The 22,827-nt window shown below is 41.5% G+C and overlaps 2 protein-coding genes across 2 annotated transcripts; both read right to left on the reverse strand.

Annotated features, from left to right (window-relative positions):
- Positions 1-988: 988 nt before the first annotated feature.
- LOC120051634 (NACHT, LRR and PYD domains-containing protein 1 homolog) lies at positions 989-2,999 on the reverse strand. The gene is made up of 5 exons (XM_038998529.1): positions 2,979-2,999; positions 2,462-2,499; positions 1,840-1,904; positions 1,493-1,707; positions 989-1,308 (listed from the first exon to the last, which is right to left on the reverse strand). The coding sequence occupies exons 3-5, from the start codon at positions 1,845-1,847 to the stop codon at positions 989-991; spliced, it is 543 nt and encodes a 180-aa protein (XP_038854457.1). The 5' UTR covers positions 1,848-1,904; positions 2,462-2,499; positions 2,979-2,999.
- A 6,397-nt stretch (positions 3,000-9,396) lies between these two features.
- Positions 9,397-20,583, reverse strand: LOC120051635 (protein NLRC3-like). Its single transcript, XM_038998530.1, has 9 exons — positions 20,558-20,583; positions 20,141-20,307; positions 18,250-20,050; positions 17,993-18,166; positions 15,469-15,642; positions 15,123-15,296; positions 11,704-11,877; positions 10,117-10,163; positions 9,397-9,980 (listed from the first exon to the last, which is right to left on the reverse strand). The coding sequence occupies exons 1-9, from the start codon at positions 20,581-20,583 to the stop codon at positions 9,397-9,399; spliced, it is 3,321 nt and encodes a 1,106-aa protein (XP_038854458.1).
- Between the last annotated feature and the right edge of the window lie 2,244 nt (positions 20,584-22,827).

Genomic DNA, 22,827 nt, shown 5'->3' on the forward strand with positions numbered 1-22,827 from the left:
TCACCTGTCTTTGCGATTGTCTCCACCCCCCTCCAGGTATCGCCCATCTCCCCATTACCCCCTGTGTACTTATTCCTGTGTTCTCTGTTTGTCTGTTGCCATTTCATCTTGTTTGTTCGAGTCAACCAGTGTTGTGTCTCAGTCCCTGTTTTTTCCCCAGTCTCTCTTTTCCTGTCCTCCCGGTTTTGACCCTTGCCTGTCCTGCCTCTGAGCCCGCCTACCTGACCACTCTGCCTGTCCCTGACCCCACCTGCCGATCAGTACCTTTTTCACCCTCTCTGGATTACTGACCTCTGCCTTGACCTGTCTTTGCCTGCCCCTGTTACAATAAACACTGTTACTTGGACAGTCTGCATCTGGGTCTTACCTTGGTTCTGATAGTATTCATCTGAAAGATAAACAACATGAGGTTATATCACTCTAAATAGCATCTGGTACAAAAGTACAAAGTAATGATTGACATATGCTCCTACCTTGTGATACTATTTCTGTCCATACTATCCTCTCATCATCACTGAATAACTCCATCTCAATGTCATTCCCTGTCATTTTCACAATCGCCTTGAAAAAGCTTGGTGTGGTGTCTCTATGTATGAGATGAATCCTCTGGAGGGAGAGAGAGAGTCTGCTTTAGCAATGTAAACATGTTTCCCATGCAAATAAAGCCATTTGAATTTAATTGAGAGCGAGCGAGAGAGAACAATAAATAGAACTGTGACTGAAATGTCAGATTCATGTTCTTAGTCTACTAAAACTGTACCGGTGGATTGATGGAGGTAGAACAGGGAATGTTCAGTCTGAAGGAACTATTCAGTTTGAAGGATTGCTCTGGTCTTGTGTTGGGAAACCTTTTAGATCCTTGAAACTTTAATTCCTGTTGTTCCACAGCCTGTGAAACGAGGCACGGAATACACAGCCAGTCAATGTATAGTCTTATTCAAACATTATTCAGAAAACTAGCAACACACTTATCTTCATTTAATGAGATTCAACATAAACTGCACCAGTGGTGCAGTTTACGGTCATCTCTATAATAATGGTACCTCACCTGTATTTGGCCGGGGTTACTGGGGAACAGGTATAGGCGTGGAATTAATGTTTCCTTCATCACTGTCAGATAGAGCATCAGCTCACAGTGGACATGTACATTCCAAGAAAGGATATAGCTCAGTATAACAGAGATAGCTGAGAACTTGGGATGGAGAATCTTAGCATGGAATCTGGTGACCTCATGCACTTCCTCAAAAGACACTCCATGTTCCTCTACATGAAGAATCTTCATCTCATTCCTCAGGGAAGGGTTGGTCCCTGAACACCACAATACAAAGGAGACAGAAAGACAAATATTGTATTATTCATCCAACTAAAACACAACGAATATGCAGTACCAGATCACAGTAAACTCAAACTCCCAGAATAGTTAATTCATTCAGGAAGTGAAACTCAGTTACATGGAAATGTCTTTCTGAATACTATTTCTATATGGTTTTACCTAAACAGACACAGTGTGGCAGATGAACTTCCTCCAGTTCACCTAACTCCATAGTGATGTCCAGCAATGGACCACCTTGTGTGTACTGCATGTCTTTCAGAAGTTGACTGTAGGGTTCCCAGTTCCTGAAGTGATACTTCAGGATGACATCTCTCTCACACAGCCAGCGGAGCCCAGACACTGTGCACTCATAACTCCCTTTGGGTGTCCTGTGCCTGAGGGCAACAACAAGATATGGTAGAGAGGGTCAATGGTTAAATGGAGAGGTTGGATTAGAAGACAATTCCCAAAGGTAATGGGGAAATACACTAGCAGGTGGAATGAAATGTTAAAAGTAGTTATTTTACCTGAACATTGTCACTCCCTGGACAGTGGAAGTCAAGGGTTCAATCTGAAGCCAGTGTGTGGTGTCCTGAACAAGGACAAGCATGTCAGTAATAAATATGGGGCCTGTTTCCTGGACACCGATTGAGTCTAGTGCTGGACTAAAAAGCATGCTCAATGGAAGTTTCAATAGAAAGTTCTTTAAGGTCCAGGACTAGACTTAATCTGTGTCTGGGAAACTGGCCCATTAATCAAAGTAACTAATCTGATGTATTTATTCAATGTTACATGGAATGCTGGTGAATTATCAATTAAATTGTCTAATGACAAAATATGACAACAGCTAAAATCCTGCATGCCTACAAGCAGAACACAGGTCTGTCTGTCCAGTATGAATGGTTGGTCAGTACACACCTGGCTTTGAGACTCTGTTTATATTACTAAAGCAGAACACAGGACTGTCTATATCCCAGTATGAATGGTTGGTCAGTACACACCTGGCTTTGAGACAGTGTTTATATTACTAAAGCAGAACACAGGACTGTCTATATCCCAGTATGAATGGTTGGTCAGTACACACCTGGCTTTGAGACTGTGCCTGACTCCTGCAGGTATGTAAAAGTAAGAATTGACATTATGACTTACCTCAACATGGTCACAAGTCTTACAGCTCTGAGGAGTCCCTAAAGTCAAAAGTAGTTGTTAAAATTGACAATGTAATAATTAATTAATAATTATTAAATAGACTTGTAATATAAATGAATATAACTAAGTAACAGTCTCAGAACGTACACTCATTAGCATACCATAATCTGACATTAGTGTTATATTAATTAATGTTTGTGGAAGCAGGAAACAACATCGTTCTGGTCCGTGTTTTGTAGATGTTGATTTCTGCTAGATCCTAGGATGTTCTCTTCACTCTCTAGCAGAGTGTCAGCCACGCGACCAAAACAGAGACGTTTAGCATCGTGTTAAAACGCTCTTAGTTGTTGCAGAAATTGGCCCACAATGCCGTTTACTTTGTGCGTCATATCGCTGACTCTACCTTTAAGTTTGTTTTGACCAAATAGATCATGATTGTGTTCCTTGCCTGGGACTCAAGTGTAATGATTGCTTTCATCGTATTTGGATTTTAAAACATTTAAATTAGTTTACTCACATTTCTCAGGTCCAGGCTTGATACAACACTCTCCACCATGTTCTCTGGTGTTGGTAAAGCAGAAGGATAGACTGTGATTAAACTAAATACAACTTATAAAGGCTTTATATAGCATACATACAGTCTTCATAAGCAATACAATAAGAGTATAAAGGGTGATTGGACAGCACCCTATGTAGGATGCATTGCCTAAATGTGACATAACCCACTATGTCAACTTCCATAAAGTCAATACTGATGGTGACGTTACAGTTTTTTAAATGTATTATTCAACCTTTATTTAACTAGGCAAGTCAATAAGATAAGAACAATAAGAAAAAAATCTTATTTAAAATGACGGCCTACACCAGCCAAACCCTCCCCTACCCCAGACCCTCCCCTAACCCGGACAACGCTAGGCCAATTGTGCGCCGCCCTACGGGTCTCCCGATCACGGCCGGTTGCGGTACAGCCCGCGGTCGAACCCTGGTCTGCGATACTCAGGATCCCTCAGGTGGACATTGCTTATAGATGTGAAGTCACCAGGCATCATGAGTTACATACCCCCCTAGAGATGTGACGTCAACAGGTATCATGAGTTACATACCCCCCTAGAGATGTGACGTCAACAGGTATCATGAGTTACATACCCCCCCATACTTCACACAAACACACTTTCCCCCCTCATAAAACACGGAGCTTGTGGCACACAAAATTGAGATTTACACGATATATATATATATATATATATATATATAGAGAGAGAGAGATATATATGAAGGCAGCGGAGAAGAAGGCTGACGTTTTACGTGTCCCCAACCAATTGTGTTTTGTTTGTTTTTGGCGTTGTCTTAGCATTCACTGGCTTCATCAATAAGTGCATCGATGACTTCGTCGCCAGTGACCGTACGTACATTCCCAAACCAGAAGCCATGGATTACAGGCAACATCCGCACTGAGCTAAAGGCTAGAGCTGCCGCTTTCAATGAGCGGGACTCTAAACCGGAAACTTATAAGAAATCCCGCTATGCCTTCCAACGAACCATCAAACAGGCAAAGCATCAATACAGGACTAAGATCGAATCGTATACTACACCGGCTCTGACGCTCGTCGGATGTGGCAGGGCTTGCAAACCATTACAGACTACAAAGGGAAGCACAGCCGAGAGCTGCCTAGTGACACGAGCCTACCAGACGAGCTAAACTACAGTGCCTTGCAAAAGTATTCACCCCCTTGGCCTTTTTCCTATTTTGTTGCACTACAACCTGTAATTTAAATGGATTTTTATTTGGATTTCATGTAATGGACATACACAAAATAGTCCAAATTGGTGAAGGGAAATGACAAAAAAATACTTGTTACAAAAAATAAATTAAAATTAAAAACGGAAAAGTGGTGCGTGCATATGTATTCACCCCCCTTGCTATGAAACCCCTAACCAATTACCTTCAGAAATCACATCATTATTTAAATAAAGTCCACCTGTGTGCAATCTAAGTGTCACATGATCTGTCACATGATCTCAGTATATATACACCTGTTCTGAAAGGCCCCAGAGTCTGCAACACCACTAAGCAAGGGCCACCAACAAGCAAGCGGCACCATGAAGACCTCCAAACAGGTCAGGGACAAAGTTGTGGAGAAGTACAGATCAGGGTTGGGTTATAAAAAAAGATCAGAAACTTTGAACATCCCACGGAGCCCCATTAAATCCATTATTAAACAAATGGGAAGAATATGGCACCCCAACAAACCTGCCAAGAGAGGGCCACCCACCAAAACTCACAGACCAGGCAAAGAGGGCATTAATCAGAGAGGCAACAAAGAGACCAAAGATAACCCTGAAGGAGCTGCAAAGCTCCACAGTGGAGATTGGAGTATCTGTCCATAGGACCACTTTATGCCGTACACTCCACAGAGCTGGGCTTTACAGAAGAATGGCCAGAAAAAAGCCATTGCTTAAAGAAAATAAATAAGCAAACACAATTGGTGTTCGCAAAAAGGCATGTGGGAGACTCCCCAAACATATGGAAGAAGGTACTCTGGTCAGATGAGACAAAAATTTAGCTTTTTGGCCATCAAGGAAATTGCTATGTCTGGCACAAACCCAACACCTCTCATCACCCCGAGAACACCATCCCCACACTGAAGCATGGTGGCAGCATCATGCTGTGGGGATGTTTTTCCATCTGCAGGGACTGGGAAACTGGTCAGAATTTAAGGAATGATGGATGGCGCTAAATACAGGGAAATTATTGAGGGAAACCTGTTTCAGTCTTCCAGAGATTTGAGACTGGGACAGAGGCTCACCTTCCAGCAGGACAATGACCCTAAGCATACTGCTAAAGCAACACTCGAGTGGTTTAAGGGGAAACATTTAAATGTCTTGGAATGGCCTAGTCAAAGCCCAGACCTCAATCCAATTTAGAATCTGTGGTACGACTTAAAGATTGCTGTACACCAGCAGGAACCCATCCAACTTGAAGGAGCTGGAGCAGTTTTGCCTTGAAGAATGGGCAAAAATCCCAGTGGCTACATGTGCCAAGCTTATAGAGACATATCCCAAGAGACTTGCAGTTGTAATTGCTGCAGAAGGTGGCCCTACAAAGTATTGACTTTGTGAGGGTGAATAGTTATGCACGCCCAAGTTCTGTTTTTTTGTCTTATTTCTTCTTGTTTCAAAATAAAAAATATTTTTCATCTTCAAAGTGGTAGGCATGTTGTGTAAATCAAATGATCCATTTTAATTCCAGGTTGTAAGGCAACAAAATAGGAAAAATGCCAAGGGGGGTGAATACTTTTGCAAGGCACTGTACTTCTATGCTCGCTTCGAGTCAAATAACACTGAAACATGCATGAGCGCACCATCTGTTCTGGAAGACTGTGATCACGCTCTCTGATGTAAGACCTTTAAAAGGTCAACATTCACAAGGCCGCAGGGCCAGACGGATTACCAGGACGTGTACTGCGAGCATGCGCTGACCAACTGGAAAGCGTCTTCACTGACATTTTCAACCTCTCCCTGTCCGAGTCTGTAATACCAACATGTTTTAAGCAGACCACCATAGTGCCTGTGCCCACGAACACTAAGGTAATCTGCCTAAATGACTACCGACACGTAGCACTCAGGTCTGTTGCCATGAAGTGCTTTGGCCACCCCTCATAGCCTGGTTCCTCTCTACGTTTCTTCCTAGGTTTTGGCCTTTCTAGGGAGTTTTTCCTAACCACCGTGCTTCTACACCTGCATTGCTTTCTGTTTGGGGTTTTAGGCTGGGTTTCTGTACAGCACTTTGAGATATCAGCTGATGTACGAAGGGCTATATAAATACATTTGATTTGATTTGAAAGGCTGGTCATGGCTCACATCAACACCATTATTCCAGAAACCCTAGACCCACTCCAATTTGCATACCGCCCCAACAGATCATGCAATCTCTATTGCAATCCACACTGCCCTTTCCCACCTGGACAAAAGGAACACACCATAGTGCCCTCAAAGCTAATCAATAAGCTAAAGACCCTGGGACTAAACGCCTCCCTCTGCAACTGGATCCTGGACTTCCTGACGGGCCGCCCCCAGGTGGTAAGGGTAGGTAACAACACATCTGCCACGCTGATCCTCAACACGGGGGCCCCTCAGGGGTGGTTGCTCAGTCCCCTCCTGTACTCCCTGTTCACTCATGACTGCACGGCCAGGCATGACTCCAACACCATCATTAAGTTTACAAATGACACAACAGTGGTAGGCCTGATCACCGACGAGACAGTCTTTAGGAAGGAGGTCAGAGACCTGGCCGTGTGGTGCAACAACCTCTACTTCAACGTGATCAAGACAAAGGAGATGATTGTGGACTACAGGAATAAGAGGACCGAGAACGCCCCCATTCTCATCGACAGGGCTGCAGTGGAGCAGGTTGAGAGCTTCAAGTTCCTCTGTGTCGACATCACCAACCAACTAACATGGTCCAAGCACACCAAGACATTCGTGAAGAGGGCACAACAAAACCTATTCCCCCTCAGGAGACTGAAAACATTTGGCATGGGTCCTCAGATCCTCAAAAGGTTATATAGCTGCACCATCGAGAGCATCCTGATTGGTATGGCAACTGCTAAGCCTCCGACCGCAAGGCACTACAGAGGGTAGTGCGAACGGCCCAGTACATCACTGGGGCCAAGCTTCCTGCCATCCAAGACCTCTATACCAGGCGGTGTCAGAGGAAGGCCCTAAAAGTTGTTAAAGACCCCAGCCACCCCAGTCACTGTTCTCTCTGCTACCGCACGGCAAGCGGTACCGGCGCGCCAAGTCTAGGTCCAAGAGGCTTCTAAACAGCTTCTACCCTCAAGCCATAAGACGCCTGAACATCTAATCAAATGGCTACCCAGACTATTTGCACCCCCCCCCCCCCCCCTTACACCGCTGCTACTCTCTGTTGTTATCATCTATGCATAGTCACTTTAATAACTCAACCTACATGTACATATTACCTCAACTAACCGGTTCCCCCGCACATTGACTATTGGATTGAGGTCACTATTGTTATTTTACTGCTGCTCTTTAATTACTCGTTACTCTTATCTTATTCTTATCCATATTTTCTTCCCAGCTGCACTGTTGGTTAAGGGCTCGTAAGTAAGCATTTCACTGCAAGGTTGTATTCAGCGCATGTGACTAACAAAATTTGATTTGGAAATGAGTGATTGAGACTGGCCTTACAGTGAGGATGTCCTATTTAATAGGTTCTGATGCCCTCTAGTGGTTAGAGTGAGACTGACATTACAGAGAGGAGAGATAATCTAACTGTCTGTACATCCAACAGAACACATTAAAACACACCACTACTACTAATCGAACTGTCTGTAGGTCCAACAGAACACATTAAACACACTACTAATCTAACTGTCTGTAGGTCCAACAGAACACATGAAAACACACCACTACTAGTAATCTAACTGTCTGTGGGTCCAACAGAACACATGAAAACACACCACTACTAATCTAACTGTCTGTGGGTCCAACAGAACACATTAAAACACACCACTAGTAGTAATCTAACTGTCTGTAGGTCCAACAGAACCCATGAAAACACACCACTACTACTAATCTAACTGTCTGTGGGTCCAACAGAACACATTAAAACACACCACTACTACTAATCTAACTGTCTGTAGGTCCAACAGAACACATTAAAACACACCACTACTACTAATCTAACTGTCTGTAGGTCCAACAGAACACATTAAAACACACCACTACTGCTAATCTAACTGTCTGTAGGTCCAACAGAACCCATGAAAACACACCACTACTCCTAATCTAACTGTCTGTAGGTCCAACAGAACCCATTAAAACACACCACTACTACTAATCTAACTGTCTGAAGGTCCAACAGAACACATGAAAACACACCACTACTACTAATCTAACTGTCTGTAGGTCCAACAGAACCCATTAAAACACACCACTACTACTAATCTAACTGTCTGAAGGTCCAACAGAACACATGAAAACACACCACTACTACTAATCTAACTGTCTGTAGGTCCAACAGAACACATGAAAACACACCACTACAACTAATCTAACTGTCTGAAGGTCCAACAGAACACATTAAAACACACCACTACTACTAATCTAACTGTCTGTAGGTCTGACAGAACACATTAAAACACACCACTACTACTAATCTAACTGTCTGTAGGTCCAACAGAACACATTAAAACACACCACTACTACTAATCTAACTGTCTGTAGGTCCAACAGAACACATTAGAACACACCACTACTACTAATCTAAATGTCTGTAGGTCCAACAGAACACATGAAAACACACCACTACTACTAATCTAACTGTCTGTAGGTCCAACAGAACCCATTAAAACACACCACTACTACTAATCTAACTGTCTAAAGGTCCAACAGAACACATGAAAACACACCACTACTACTAATCTAACTGTCTGTAGGTCCAACAGAACCCATGAAAACACACCACTACTACTAATCTAACTGTCTGTAGGTCCAACAGAACCCATTAAAACACACCACTACTACTAATCTAACTGTCTAAAGGTCCAACAGAACACATGAAAACACACCACTACTACTAATCTAACTGTCTGTAGGTCCAACAGAACCCATGAAAACACACCACTACTACTAATCTAACTGTCTGTAGGTCCAACAGAACCCATTAAAACACACCACTACTACTAATCTAACTGTCTGTAGGTCCAACAGAACCCATGAAAACACACCACTACTACTAATCTAACTGTCTGTAGGTCCAACAGAACCCATTAAAACACACCACTACTACTAATCTAACTGTCTGAAGGTCCAACAGAACACATTAAAACACACCACTACTACTAATCTAATTATAGAAATGATTCCAGAGGGAAATAAATGATAAACAAATGATCAAACATATCTATGACTCACCTCTGAATGTGTTGGTCATCTATTTGACACAGGGTCACTGAGGATGAGGAGGAGTAAACCCCAAACAGAAACCCAAATCCAGGACAGAGGGGTTCAGTGAATGTGGTGTTTCTTGTGTAAAGGTGTTTTAGTGTACCAGAGGAGGACACACTATAGAAGGACAAAGTACCAGCTGGCCAGTCCAGATACACACCAACTCTCATAGAATCAGGACGATTGATGGATCTCCTACGTACTCCAGCTTGGAAAAAGTGATAATGACTGTCAGAGCAGACTAAACACCAGGACTCCTTATTGTGTCCAATCCTACTGTCATCTCCAGCTCCCTTCCTCATCATTCCTTTGTACACCACACCAATGACAGTCATGCCACCATCCAGGTACCTATCCATCTCCACCTCCCAGTAATAACGACCTCCAGATAAGACTTCTCTGCAGAGAACTTGGGAATGATAGTCAAATCTGTCTGGATGGTCTTCATAATGCTGCTTCTCTTCCACCAATGTCACCTTCCTGTTCCCCTCAGACAGTATCAGGTTTGGGTTTACTGTATTTGGGTCCAGGGTGAGACGACAGGCATCTGTAGACAAAAGGAGAGTTTAATCAAACCACATCTTCATACAAAATATTGTTTTGGAGGAACAGCACAAGTATTGCTTAGTTACTATGTTACTATAGTTCTGAATATGCAGTTAATTAGGATTAAAGTGACTTACATTTCCTCAGCCCTGATTTCAGCCTGCACTCTCCACCATGATCCACACTGTAGGAGAAACAGGTTGTTGACTGACAAAGACCTAATAAAGCAGTCAACATTTAAACCATATTGTTGTGTTCTGGTGCACTATCCAAGTTCATTACTAGAGACATACAGGTATTCTATCCTACCTACTGCATACAGAACGGAGTACAATTCATTACTAGAGACATACAGGTATTCTATCCTACCTACTGCATACAGAACGGAGTACAATTCATTACTAGAGACATACAGGTATTCTATCCTACCTACTGCATACAGAACGGAGTACAATTCATTACTAGAGACATACAGGTATTCTATCCTACCTACTGCATACAGAACGGAGTACAATTCATTACTAGAGACATACAGGTATTCTATTCTACCTACTGCATACAGAACAGAGTACAATTCATTACTAGAGACATACAGGTATTCTATCCTACCTACTGCATACAGAACGGAGTACAATTCATTACTAGAGACATACAGGTATTCTATCCTACCTACTGCATACAGAACGGAGTACAATTCATTACTAGAGACATACAGGTATTCTATCCTACCTACTGCATACAGAACGGAGTACAATTCATTACTAGAGACATACAGGTATTCTATTCTACCTACTGCATACAGAACAGAGTACAATTCATTACTAGAGACATACAGGTATTCTATCCTACCTACTGCATACAGAACGGAGTACAATTCTTTACTAGAGACATACAGGTATTCTATCCTACCTACTGCATACAGAACAGAGTACAATTCATTACTAGAGACATACAGGTATTATATCCTATCTACTGCATACAGAACAGAGTACAATTCATTACTAGAGACATACAGGTATTCTATCCTACCTACTGCATACAGAACACAGTACAATTCATTACTAGAGACATACAGGTATTCTATACTACCTACTGCATACAGAACAGAGTACAATTCATTACTAGAGACATACAGGTATTCTATCCTACCCTACTGCATACAGAACGGAGTACAATTCATTACTAGAGACATACAGGTATTATATCCTATCTACTGCATACAGAACAGAGTACAATTCATTACTAGAGACATACAGGTATTCTATCCTACCTACTGCATACAGAACAGAGTACAATTCATTACTAGAGACATACAGGTATTATATCCTATCTACTGCATACAGAACAGAGTACAATTCATTACTAGAGACATACAGGTATTCTATCCTACCTACTGCATACAGAACAGAGTACAATTCATTACTAGAGACCTACAGGTATTCTATCCTACCTACTGCATACAGAACGGAGTACAATTCATTACTATAGACATACAGGTATTCTATCCTACCTACTGCATACAGAACAGAGTACAATTCCAACAGGATATCAGAGATGCAGAAGAAGAGTATTCATGTGGTGATGATGTATGCTGTGTTGGAGTGCTCAGCCTGCTGAGTAAACTTCCCCTTAATTCTACCATCATGTCCTCATGTTACTGACTCTACTACACTACATATGACACAACCGCTGCTCACACTATTAGGACATCTATTCTGACTTACTTCAGCTTCATCAGTTTATATGTGGGATCCACCAGAGCAGCTGAAAGCAGTCCCCCTACAGAGTCTCCTGGGTGATTGTAGCTCAGGTCCAGCTCTTTCAGGAGGGAGGGGTTTGACCTCAGAGCTGAAGACAGAGCAGCACAGCCCTCCTCTGTGACCAGACAGCCAGACAGCCTACAGAGAGACACAACAGCTGTCTAGGTTGATGTACTGGTGTCAATCATCTTGTAGGACACCCATCCATTTGTCCATGACACAAATATTGTGATGAAACATCAGATTTTCAGAGTATTTGTTTTACTAAGCTCAGTACCGACCTGACTGAAACAGCTGTACTTACCCCAGTGTGTGTAGTTTACAGTCTGGATCCTCCAGTCCAGCAGACAGCAGTGTAACTCAGCTCAGTACCGACCTGACTGAAACAGGTGTACTTACCCCAGTGTGTGTAGTTTACAGTCTGGATCCTCCAGTCCAGCAGACAGCAGTGTAACTCAGCTCAGTACAGACCTGACTGAAACAGCTGTACTTACCCCAGTGTGTGTAGTTTACAGTCTGGATCATCCAGTCCAGCAGACAGCAGTGTAACTCAGCTCAGTACCGACCTGACTGAAACAGCTGTACTTACCCCAGTGTGTGTAGTTTATAGTCTGGATCCTTCAGTCCAGCAGACAGCAGTGTAACTCCTGAGTCCTGCAGGTCATTGTCTCTCAGCTCCAGTTGTTTCAGTTGTGAGTTGGGTGAACTCAGGACTGAGGCCAGATCTGAACAGCAACTCTCTGTCAGACCACACTGACCTAGACTAGAGGGCAGAAGAGCACATGATTAACACATGTTTAAAACATCCACATAATAACTCATACTGAATATATTTAACTCACACTAGTGTCTGTATGTTGCAGAGTGGACTGGCTAGTCCAACACAGAGCAGCTCCACTCCTCTGTCTCCCAGGTCATTGTAACTGAGGTCCAGTTCTCTCAGGTGGGAGTTTGGTGTCTGCAGAGCTGAGGTCAGAGTCTCACAGGATTCATATGTGATTTTACAGTCAGCCAGTCTGGAGAGAGGTGATATGTCAATACACTGTTAAATATGCAAAGCTTTAACAATAATGAGATGCATTAAGACAATAACAGAAGGACATGATTAACCAATGTTAAAAACATACTTTTTACGACCCTTTTAATTTGATAAGATCTGTTTATTTATTCATATATTTTTAGTATACGTTTTTACAAGATGAGTGATGACAAGAGAATTGTCCAGCTCATTGGGTCTCTCTCTACACCCCCCATATGCCATGTCATGAAATATGCAGACAGACGGATTAAAAGTATGTTTACATTGTAATACTTCTGACAAACAACTTCTAACTCCGCCCATAACTTTAGGAATTATAGCATTCCCAGAAAGCATGAATTATTGACTCATTGTTAGTTTTACACTTAAGACATGACTCTGTCGTTGTGCTGTAGAATTTGTTCATTTTGTCTTGTGTAATAAATTCTATACATTAGTTTATACTGGATTAAACGTACATTTTTGCTAACTTTAATTTCATTAGTTATGTTCCAACATTCCCTCCATCTTGTGCCAGTTATTTTTAAGTCTTGGTTCCAATAGTAATTTTTTTTTTTCTAAAAACACATACTAACTCACTAAAGATATTTAACCTTAGATTGATATACAGTTTGGAGAACAAGTATTTGATACACTGCCGATTTTGCAAGTTTTCCTACTTACAAAGCATGTAGAGGTATGTCATTTTTATCATAGGTACACTTCAACTGTGAGAGACGGAATCTAAAACAAAAATCCAGAAAATCACATTGTATCATTTTTAAGAAATGTATTTGCATTTTATTGCATGACATAAGTCTTTGATACATCAGAAGAGCAGAACTTACTATTTGGTACAGAAACCTTTGTTTGCAATTACAGAGATCATACGTTTCCTGTAGTTCTTGACCAGGTTTGGACACACTGCAGCAGGGATTTTGGCCCACTCCTCCATACAGACCTTCTCCAGATCCTTCAGGTTTCGGGGCTGTCGCTGGGGAATACGGACTTTCAGCTCCCTCCAAAGATTTTCTATTGGGTTCAGGTCTGGAGACTGGCTAGGCAACTCCAGGACCTTGAGATGCTTCTTACGGAGCCACTCCTTAGTTGCCCTGGCTGTGTGTTTCGGGTCGTTGTCATGCTGGAAGACCCAGCCACGACCCATCTTCAATGCTCTTACTGAGGGAAGGAGGTTGTTGGCCAAGATCTCGCGATACATGGCCCCATCCATCCTCCCCTCAATACGGTGCAGTCGTCCTGTCCCCTTTGCAGAAAAGCATCCCCAAAGAATGATGTTTCCACCTCCATGCTTCATGGTTGGGATGGTGTTCTTGGGGTTGTACTCATCCTTCTTCTTCCTCCAAACACGGCGAGTGGAGTTTAGACCAAAAAGCTCTATTTTTGTCTCATCAGACCACATGACCTTCTCCCATTCCTCCTCTGGATCATCCAGATGGTCATTGGTAAACTTCAGACGGGCCTAGACATGCGCTGGCTTGAGCAGGGGGACCTTGTGCGCTGCAGGATTTTAATCCATGACGGCGTAGAGTGTGTTATTAATGGTTTTCTTTGAGACTGTGGTCCCAGCTCTCTTCAGGTCATTGACCAGGTCCTGCCGTGTAGTTCTGGGCTGATCCCTCACCTTCCTCATGATCATTGATACCCCACAAGGTGAGATCTTGCATGGAGCCCCAGACCAAGGGTGATTGACCGTCATCTTGAACTTCTTCCATTTTCTAATAATTGCGCCAACAGTTGTTGCCTTCTCACCAAGCTGCTTGCCTATTGTCCTGTAGCCCATCCCAGCCTTGTGCTGGTCTACAATTTTATCCCTGATGTCCTTACACAGCTCTCTGGTCTTGGCCATTGTGGAGAGGTTGGAGTCTGTTTGATTGAGTGTGTGGACAGGTGTCTTTTATACAGGTAACGAGTTCAAACGGGTGCAGTTAATACAGGTAATGAGTGGAGAATAGGAGGGCTTCTTAAAGAAAAACTAACAGGTCTGTGAGAGCCAGAATTCTTACTGGTTGGTAGGTGATCAAATACTTATGTCATGCAATAAAATGCAAATTAATTACTTAAAAATCATACAATGTGATTTTCTGGATTTTTGTTTTAGATTCCATCTCTCACAGTTGAAGTGTACCTATGATAAAAATTACAGACCTCTACACGCTTTGTAAGAAGGAAAACCTGCAAAATCGACAGTGTATCAAATACTTGTTCCCCTCCACTGCATTTATCAAATTTGATGAATGTTCCTACATATTTACCAAGATGTTCAAATAATGTTAAAAACCTAAAACATACTAGCTACATACAAAATATATAAACACACAGTGGATACTGAAGATATTGAACTCACACTAGTGTCTGTATGTTGCAGAGTGGACTGGTTAGTCCAACACAGAGCAGTTTCACTCCTCTGTCTTCCAGGTCATTGTTGCTGAGGTCCAGTTCTCTCAGGGGGGAGTTTGGTGTCTGCAGAGCTGAGGCCAGAGTCTCACAGGATTCATATGTGATTTTACAGTCAACCAGTCTGGAGAGAGGAGATATGTTGATACACTGTTAAATATGCAAAGCTTTAAGAATAACGTTGTTCATTAAGACAATAACAGAAGGAAATGATTAAACAATGTTAAAAACATACACATACTTACTACATACAAAATATATAAACACACAGTGGATACTGAAGATATTGAACTCACACTAGTGTCTGTATGTTGCAGAGTGGACTGGTTAGTCCATCACAGAGCAGCTTCACTCCTCTGTCTTCCAGGTCATTGTTGCTGAGGTCCAGTTTTCTCAGGGGGGAGTTTGGTGTCTGCAGAGCTGAGATCAGAGTCTCACAGGATTCATGTGTGATTTTACAGTCAACCAGTCTGGAGAGAGGAGATATGTCGATTAGAGGTCGGACGATTAATTAGGGCCGATTTCAAGTTTTCATAATCGGTAATCAGCATTTTTGGACGCCGATTATGGCCGATTAAATTGCAATCCATGAGGAGACTGCGTGGCAGGCTGACCACCTGTTACGCAAGTGCAGCATCAAAAGGACCTTGTTGCTGCAAGGGGCCAAGGTAAGTTGCTAGCTAGCAATTAACTTACCTTGTAAAAAACAATCAATCTTAACATGATCACTAGTTAACTACACATGGTTGATGATATTACTAGTTTAACTAGCTTGTCCTGCGTTACATATAATCAATGCATTGCCTGTTAATTTATCATCGACTCACAGCCTACTTCAACTTCGCCAAACGGGTGATGATTTAACAAAAGCACAATCGTTGCACAAATGTACCTAACCATAAACATCAATGCCTTTCTTAATCAATACACAGAAGTCTATATTTTTTTTAAACCTGCATATTTAGTTGAAAGAAATTCATGTTAGCAGGCAATATTAACTAGGAAAATTGAGTCATTTCTCTTGCGTTCAGTGCAAGCAGAGTCAGGGTATATGCCGCAGTTTGGGCCGCCTGGCTCGTTGCGAACTGTGTGAAGACCATTTCTTCCTAACAAAGACCGGAATTAATTTGCCCAAGTTTTACATAATCATGACATAACATTGAAGGTTGTAACAGCAATATTTAGACTTAGGGATGCCACCCGTTCGATAAACTGCGGAACGGTTCCGGATATCACTGAAAGAATAAACGTTTTGTTTTCGAAATGATAGTTTCCGGATTTGACCATATTAATGACAAAAGGCTCGTATTTCTGTGTTTATTATATTATAATTAAGTATATGATTTGATATTTGATAGAGCAGTCTGACTGAGCGGTGGTAGGCAGCAGCAGGCTCGTAAGCATTCATTCAAACAGCACTTTACTGCGTTTGCCAGCAGCTCTTAGCAATGCTTGACGCTGTTTATGACTTCAAGCCTATCAACTCCTGTGATTAGGCTGGCAAAACTAAAGTGCCTATAAGAACATCCAATATTCAAAGATATATGAAATACAAAAGGTATAGAGAGAAATAGTCGACGCGTCATAATTCCTATGACAATTTGCGGCTGAACTTGAAAGCGGTTCCTAAGTTATTTTACCGTTCATGTCTTCCATAGAGAATGTCTTGATCTACTTCAAATACGGTCAAATACGGTCTGTGTTTTGTGCAGGCTTAAAACGCCTCGGCGTTTTGATAGTCGTGTAAATCTGGCTAGGATAAGGTAACGTTTTTCAACATATTTTAAGAAATCCACTCTACAATTAAAAAAAAAAAAAATTTGCTTATATTTATCCATTATTGATCAGAGTTACCTTGTCCTATGGATATCTACACAGTTATTAAATTGGTAAGGTGGTGTAAGCCTACACGAAACACAGACCTGATTTGAAGTGAATCTAAAAATATCCTATGGAATATATGAATGAAGGAACCGCTTTTCAGATTTTGCTGGAATGTGTCATGGGATTTATGACTCACACTTTGGTAGTCAACTCATACCCATTATTAAAATAGGATTCCCTGCATATAGAAATTACAGTTGTTTTCAACATTCATCACAGGTAACTTCAACTGTAGTCTTATTATTCAAACAGTTGAGAGTATTTGTGTCTCCTAAGAAGACTCTTCAGTATCCTTGTCACTTCAGAGAGCTGTGTGTGTGTGTGTGTGTGTGTGTGTGTGTGTGTGTGTGTGTGTGTGTGTGTGTGTGTGTGTGTGTGTGTGTGTGTGTGTGTGTGTGTGTGTGTGTGTGTGTGTGTGTGTGTGTGTGTGTACGATTATATTCATTTTACAGATAGCAGAGAAAAGCAGAGCACCAGTGTGGGACAATTACATTGAATTGGCACCAGGGAAAGCAAGGTGTCATATTTGTGATAATTGTCATTATTACAAAATATATATTAAAAAGTAAATAAATAAATAAATAAATAAATAAAAATCGCCCGATTAATCGGTATCGGCTTTTTTTGGTCCTCCAATATTCGGTATCGGCGTTAAAATCATAATCGGTCGACCACTAATGTCGATACACTGTTAAATATGCAAAGCTTTAAGAATAATGAGATACATTAAGACAATAACAAAAGGACACATGATTTACCAATGTTAAAAACATACTATCTCACTCAAGATATTCAACCTTAGTTTGATATATTTATCACATTGTATGTATGTTTCTGCATATTTACCAAGATGTTCAAATAATATTAAAAACATACACATACTAACTAAATACAAAATATATAAAACACACAGTAGACACAAGATATTTTACTCACACCAGTGTCTGTATGTTGCAGAGTGGACTGGTTAGTCCAACACAGAGCAGCTCCACTCCTCTGTCTTCCAGGTCATTAAAGCTGAGGTCCAGTTCTCTCAGGGGGGAGTTTGGTGTCTGCAGAGCTGAGGCCAGAGTCTCACAGGATTTATATGTGAGTTTACAGCCATCCAGTCTGGAGAGAGGAGATAATCTGTTAGATATACAAATCCTTCATTATAATGATACTGTAAACATCAACTCAATAACAGAACTTACAGTGCTCTCCTGCAGGTTTTCACTACGGGCAGCAACCTCTGATAACCTTTCTCTGATGTGTTGTATGTCTTCAGGTCAAACTCCTCCAGCACCTCCTCTGACATCAGTAACAGGTAGGCCAGGGCTGAACATTGGTCAGGTTTTAGTCTTGTTTCTGAAAGAGTTCCTGAATGCAGGGAGCTCTGCATGTCTTCAACTAGAGAGTTGGCACCAAGTTCATTCAGACAGTGGAACAAGTTGATGATCCTTTCTGGTGAGGATTCCTGGTTGATCTTGTCTGAAAGGTACCTGACTGTTCTCTCAACTGTTTCCTCATTGGTCTGTGTTGTACTTCCTGTCTGTGTCAGAAGGCCTCGTAACAGATTCTGATTGGACTCCAGCGAGAGACCCAGAAGGAAGCGGAGGAACAGGTCCAGGTGTCCATTCTCACTCTTCAAGGCCTGGTCCACTGCACTCCTGTGTAAGTCAGACAACTGGATTGACTCCTTCTCTTCATCATCACTAGTGGGGGAGAAAACATTTTCCTTCTTGTCCAGACATGATTCTAAAGCATGCACTGCTGCTAGAAACTCCTGCATGCTCAGATGCACAAAGCTGTAGACCTTGTCTTGGTACAGCCCAGATTCTTCTTTAAAGATTTCTGTACACAATGCTGAGTACTCTGATGCCTCTGTGACATCAAGGCCACACTCTCTCAGGTCCTCCTCATAGAAGATCAGGTTGCCCTTCTGCAGCTGTTGGAAAGCCAGCTTTGCCAGTTTCAGGATCATCTCTTTGTCTGACTGAGACAGTTCCTTTGGGTTTGTCTCTGTGGCTTTGTTGTACTTCTTGTTCTTCACAATGATTTGGATGAGCATAAAGTGTGAGTACATCTGGGTCAGAGTTTTGGGGACTTCATCCTTCTCTGCCACTTTCAGTATCATCTCAAGGACAGTGGCTGATATCCAACAGAAGACTGGCATGTGGCACATGATGTGGAGGCTTCTTGATGTCTTCATGTGTTTGATGATATCATTGGCCAGATTCTGATCTGTGATCTTCTTCCTGAAGTACTCCTCCTTCTGTGGATCATTGAAACCTCGTACCTCTGTCACCTGGTCAACACACTCAGGAGGGATCTGATTGGCTGCTGCAGGCCGTGAGGTTACCCAGAGGAGAGCAGAGGGAAGCAGATTCCCCTCAATGAGGTTTGTCAGCAGCACGTCCACTGAGGTTGGCTTCGTGACATCACAGCACTTCTCATTGTTTTTGAAGTCTAGAGGAAGTCGACACTCATCCAGACCATCAAAAATGAAAACAGTTTTGGTTTCACCATCTTCAATGCTGTCAATCTCTTTCAGCTCTGAGAAGTAGTGGGAAAGAAGTTGCATCAGACTGTATTGGTCCTTTTTCAGGTTCAGATCACGGAAAGGAAGAGGAAACATGAAATGAACGTCCTGGTTTGCTTTTCCCTCTGCCCAGTCAAGGATGACCTTCTGCACAGAGACTGTTTTACCAATGCCAGCGATTCCTTTTGTCAGCACAGTTCTGATAGGTTTGTCTTGTCCAGGTAAAGGCTTGAAGATGTCGTTGCATTTGATTGATGTCTCTTGTGTGGTTTGTTTCTTGGATGCCATCTCTATCTGTCTAACCTCATGTTCATTATTGAGCCCTCCACTTCCACCCTCTGTGATGTAGAGCTCTGTGTAAATATCCTTTAACAGACTTTGGTTTCCATGGTGTCCAATTCCTTCAGATATGTGTTGATACTTGTGTTTCAGTTTAGCCTTAATGTCTTGTTGGACTGTCAGCAGAGTTTGACCTGTAGGAAAACAATGAGAGTTGTTTGTGTGTGTGTTTTATAAGGGCCTTTGTACCGTTCTTTGTAATATTGTATGAAACACAGTCTTACTTCTTCTGTCCAGAAGGTTGTGTGTGATCTTTAATGCATCCTCACTGCCAAAACTCTCCACTTCCTTATTGTCATCTGGTAATGGTTCCTGGCTGAAAGCAGGTGGCTGATCACTCTTCATTGATAGCAGGCTGGTTGTAGGGGACACTGCTCTTGGCTTCTGGACACTGAACAAAACAGGGAGACAGATCACCTCATCAATATCTCATCAATACCTCATCTACTTCATTTTAACAACTGTATAGTGGAACTTCTAGAAGTCCTGATGTTTCTTTTAAAGCTACAGTCTGCAATTGGTAAATCCATTTTTGGCCTTTTAAATGAATGATATAGACCTCCATTTTATGTCATTTGTGAACACTTTTCTCTTAGTTTATATCTTTAAGATAACTGTATATTTTACATTTAATCTCTTACCTCTTAGAACTGGTGTCTTGAGTCATTTTAGAGGCAGTGGTCTCCTCCTCTCTTTCCCCAGAGAGACTCATTTTAGAGGCAGTTGTCTCTTCTCTCTCCCCAGAAAGACTCATTTTAGAGGCGGTGGTCCCCTGCTCTCTCTCCCCAGAGAGACTCATTTTAGAGGCAGTGGTCCCCTCCTCTCTCCCCAGAGAGACTCATTTTAGAGGCAGTGGTCCCCTTCCCTTCTCTCCCCAGAGAGACTCATTTTAGAGGCAGTGGTCCCCTGCTCTCTCTCCCCAGAGAGACTCATGTTAGATGCAAGTCACAACTCACTCAGCTACAATAAGAAATAACAGAACAGTCAATATTTCTGAACATTGTTGAAGAACCATTAGCTTCTTATGGCTGAGATCCCGTTAACGGGATCGATATGACAACAGCCAGTGAAAGTGCAGGGCGCCAAATTCAAAACATCAGAAATCTCATAATTAAAATTCCTCAGACATACAAGTATTTTACACCATTTTAAAGATAAACTAGTTTTTAATCCCACCACAGGGTCCGATTTCAAAAAGGCTTTACGACGAAAGCACACCAAACGATTATGTTAGGTCTGCACCTAGTCTCAGAAAAACACAGCCATTTTTCCAGCCAAAGAGAGGAGTCACAAAAAGCAGAAATAGAGATAAAATTCATCACTAACCTTTGATGATCATCAATGACACTCATAGGACTTCGTGTTACACAATACATGTATGTTTTGTTCGATAAAGTTCATTTTTATAATCCAAAAATGTCAGTTTACATTGGCGCGTTACGTTCAGTAATGTTTTGCTTCCAAAACATCCGGTGATTTTGCAGAGAGCCACATCAATTTACAGAAATACTCATCATAAATGTTGATGAAAATGCAAGTGTTAAGCACTGAACTTTAGATAAACTTCTCCTTAATGCAACCGCTGTGTCAGATTTAAAAAAATCTTTACGGAAAAAGCACACCATGCAATAATCTGAGTACTGCGCTCAGAGACCAAAACAACCATACAGATATCCGCCATGTTGTGGAGTCAACAGAAGTCAGAATAGCATTATAAATGTTCACTTACCTTTGATGATCTTCATCAGAATGCACTCCCAGGAATCCCAGTTCCACAATAAATGTTTGATTTGTTTGATAAAGTCCATCATTTATGTCCAAATACCTCCTTTTTGTTTGCATGTTAACTTCTTCTGGCTGCAAGCCCGAGGCCGGCCACAATATGACAACAGCCACTTCAAGTGCAGGGCGCGAAATTCAAAATATATTTTTTAGAAATATTTAACTTTCACACATTAACAAGTCCAATACAGCAAATGAAAGGTACACATCTTGTGAATCCAGCCAACATGTCCGATTTTTAAAATGTTTTACAGCGAAAACAGCACGTATATTTATGTTAGCTCACCACCAAATACAAAAAAGGACAGACATTTTTCACAGCACAGGTAGCATGCACAAAGCCAACCTAACTAACCAAGAACCAACCAAACTAACCAACAAACAACTTCATCAGATGACAGTCTTATAACATGTTATTCAATAAATCTATGTTTTGTTCGAAAAATGTGCATATTTCAGGTATAAATCATAGTTTACATTGCAGCTACAATCAGAAATTGCACCGAAAGCAGCCAGAATAATTACAGACACCAACGTCAAATACCTAAATACTCATCATAAAACATTTCTGAAAAATACATAGTGTACAGCAAATGAAAGACAGGCATCTTGTGATTCCAGACAATATTTCCGATTTCTTATGTGTTTTACAGCGAAAACACAATATAGCGTTATATTAGCTTACCACAATAGCCAGAAACACAAGCCATTCCCCAGCAGTAAAAGTTAGCGATCGTAACAAACCAGCAAAAGATATATAATTTTTGACTAACCTTGATATGCTTCATCAGATGACAGTCCTATAACATCAGTATACATCAGTATACATTATGTTTTGTTCGAAAATGTGCATATTTAGAGCTGAAATCAGTGGTTATACATTGTGCTAACGTAGCATCTTTTTCCCACAAAGTCCGGATATTTTTCTGACACTTTTTCTGACACACATATTCTGACCAAATAGCTATTCATAAACATAACTAAAAAATACATGTTGTATAGGAAATGATAGATACACTAGTTCTTAATGCAATCGCCGTGTTAGAATTCTAAAAATAACTTCATTACGACATACAGCTTAGGTATAGCGAGAGAGTACCCAAAAGCTGGGCGCAAACGACTAGCACAA

The sequence above is a fragment of the Salvelinus namaycush genome, chromosome 8 (assembly GCF_016432855.1).
Source record: "Salvelinus namaycush isolate Seneca chromosome 8, SaNama_1.0, whole genome shotgun sequence".
Taxonomy (NCBI): domain Eukaryota; kingdom Metazoa; phylum Chordata; class Actinopteri; order Salmoniformes; family Salmonidae; genus Salvelinus; species Salvelinus namaycush.

Bases quoted from the DNA above. Each gene is read 5' to 3' on its own strand.
- LOC120051634 (XM_038998529.1), bottom strand. The intron at 1,309-1,492 runs GTAAAACCATAT...TGTGGTGTTCAG, and splicing joins GCCACACTGTGTCTGTTTAG to GGACCAACCCTTCCCTGAGG.
- LOC120051635 (XM_038998530.1), bottom strand. From the start codon at position 20,583: ATGACTCAAGACACCAGTTCTAAGAG. The intron at 11,878-15,122 runs GTGAGTTCAATA...GTCTCTCTGTAG, and splicing joins TGCAACATACAGACACTAGT to GCTGTCTGGCTGTCTGGTCA. The intron at 9,981-10,116 runs GTAAGTCACTTT...TTTTGTCTACAG, and splicing joins GAAATCAGGGCTGAGGAAAT to ATGCCTGTCGTCTCACCCTG.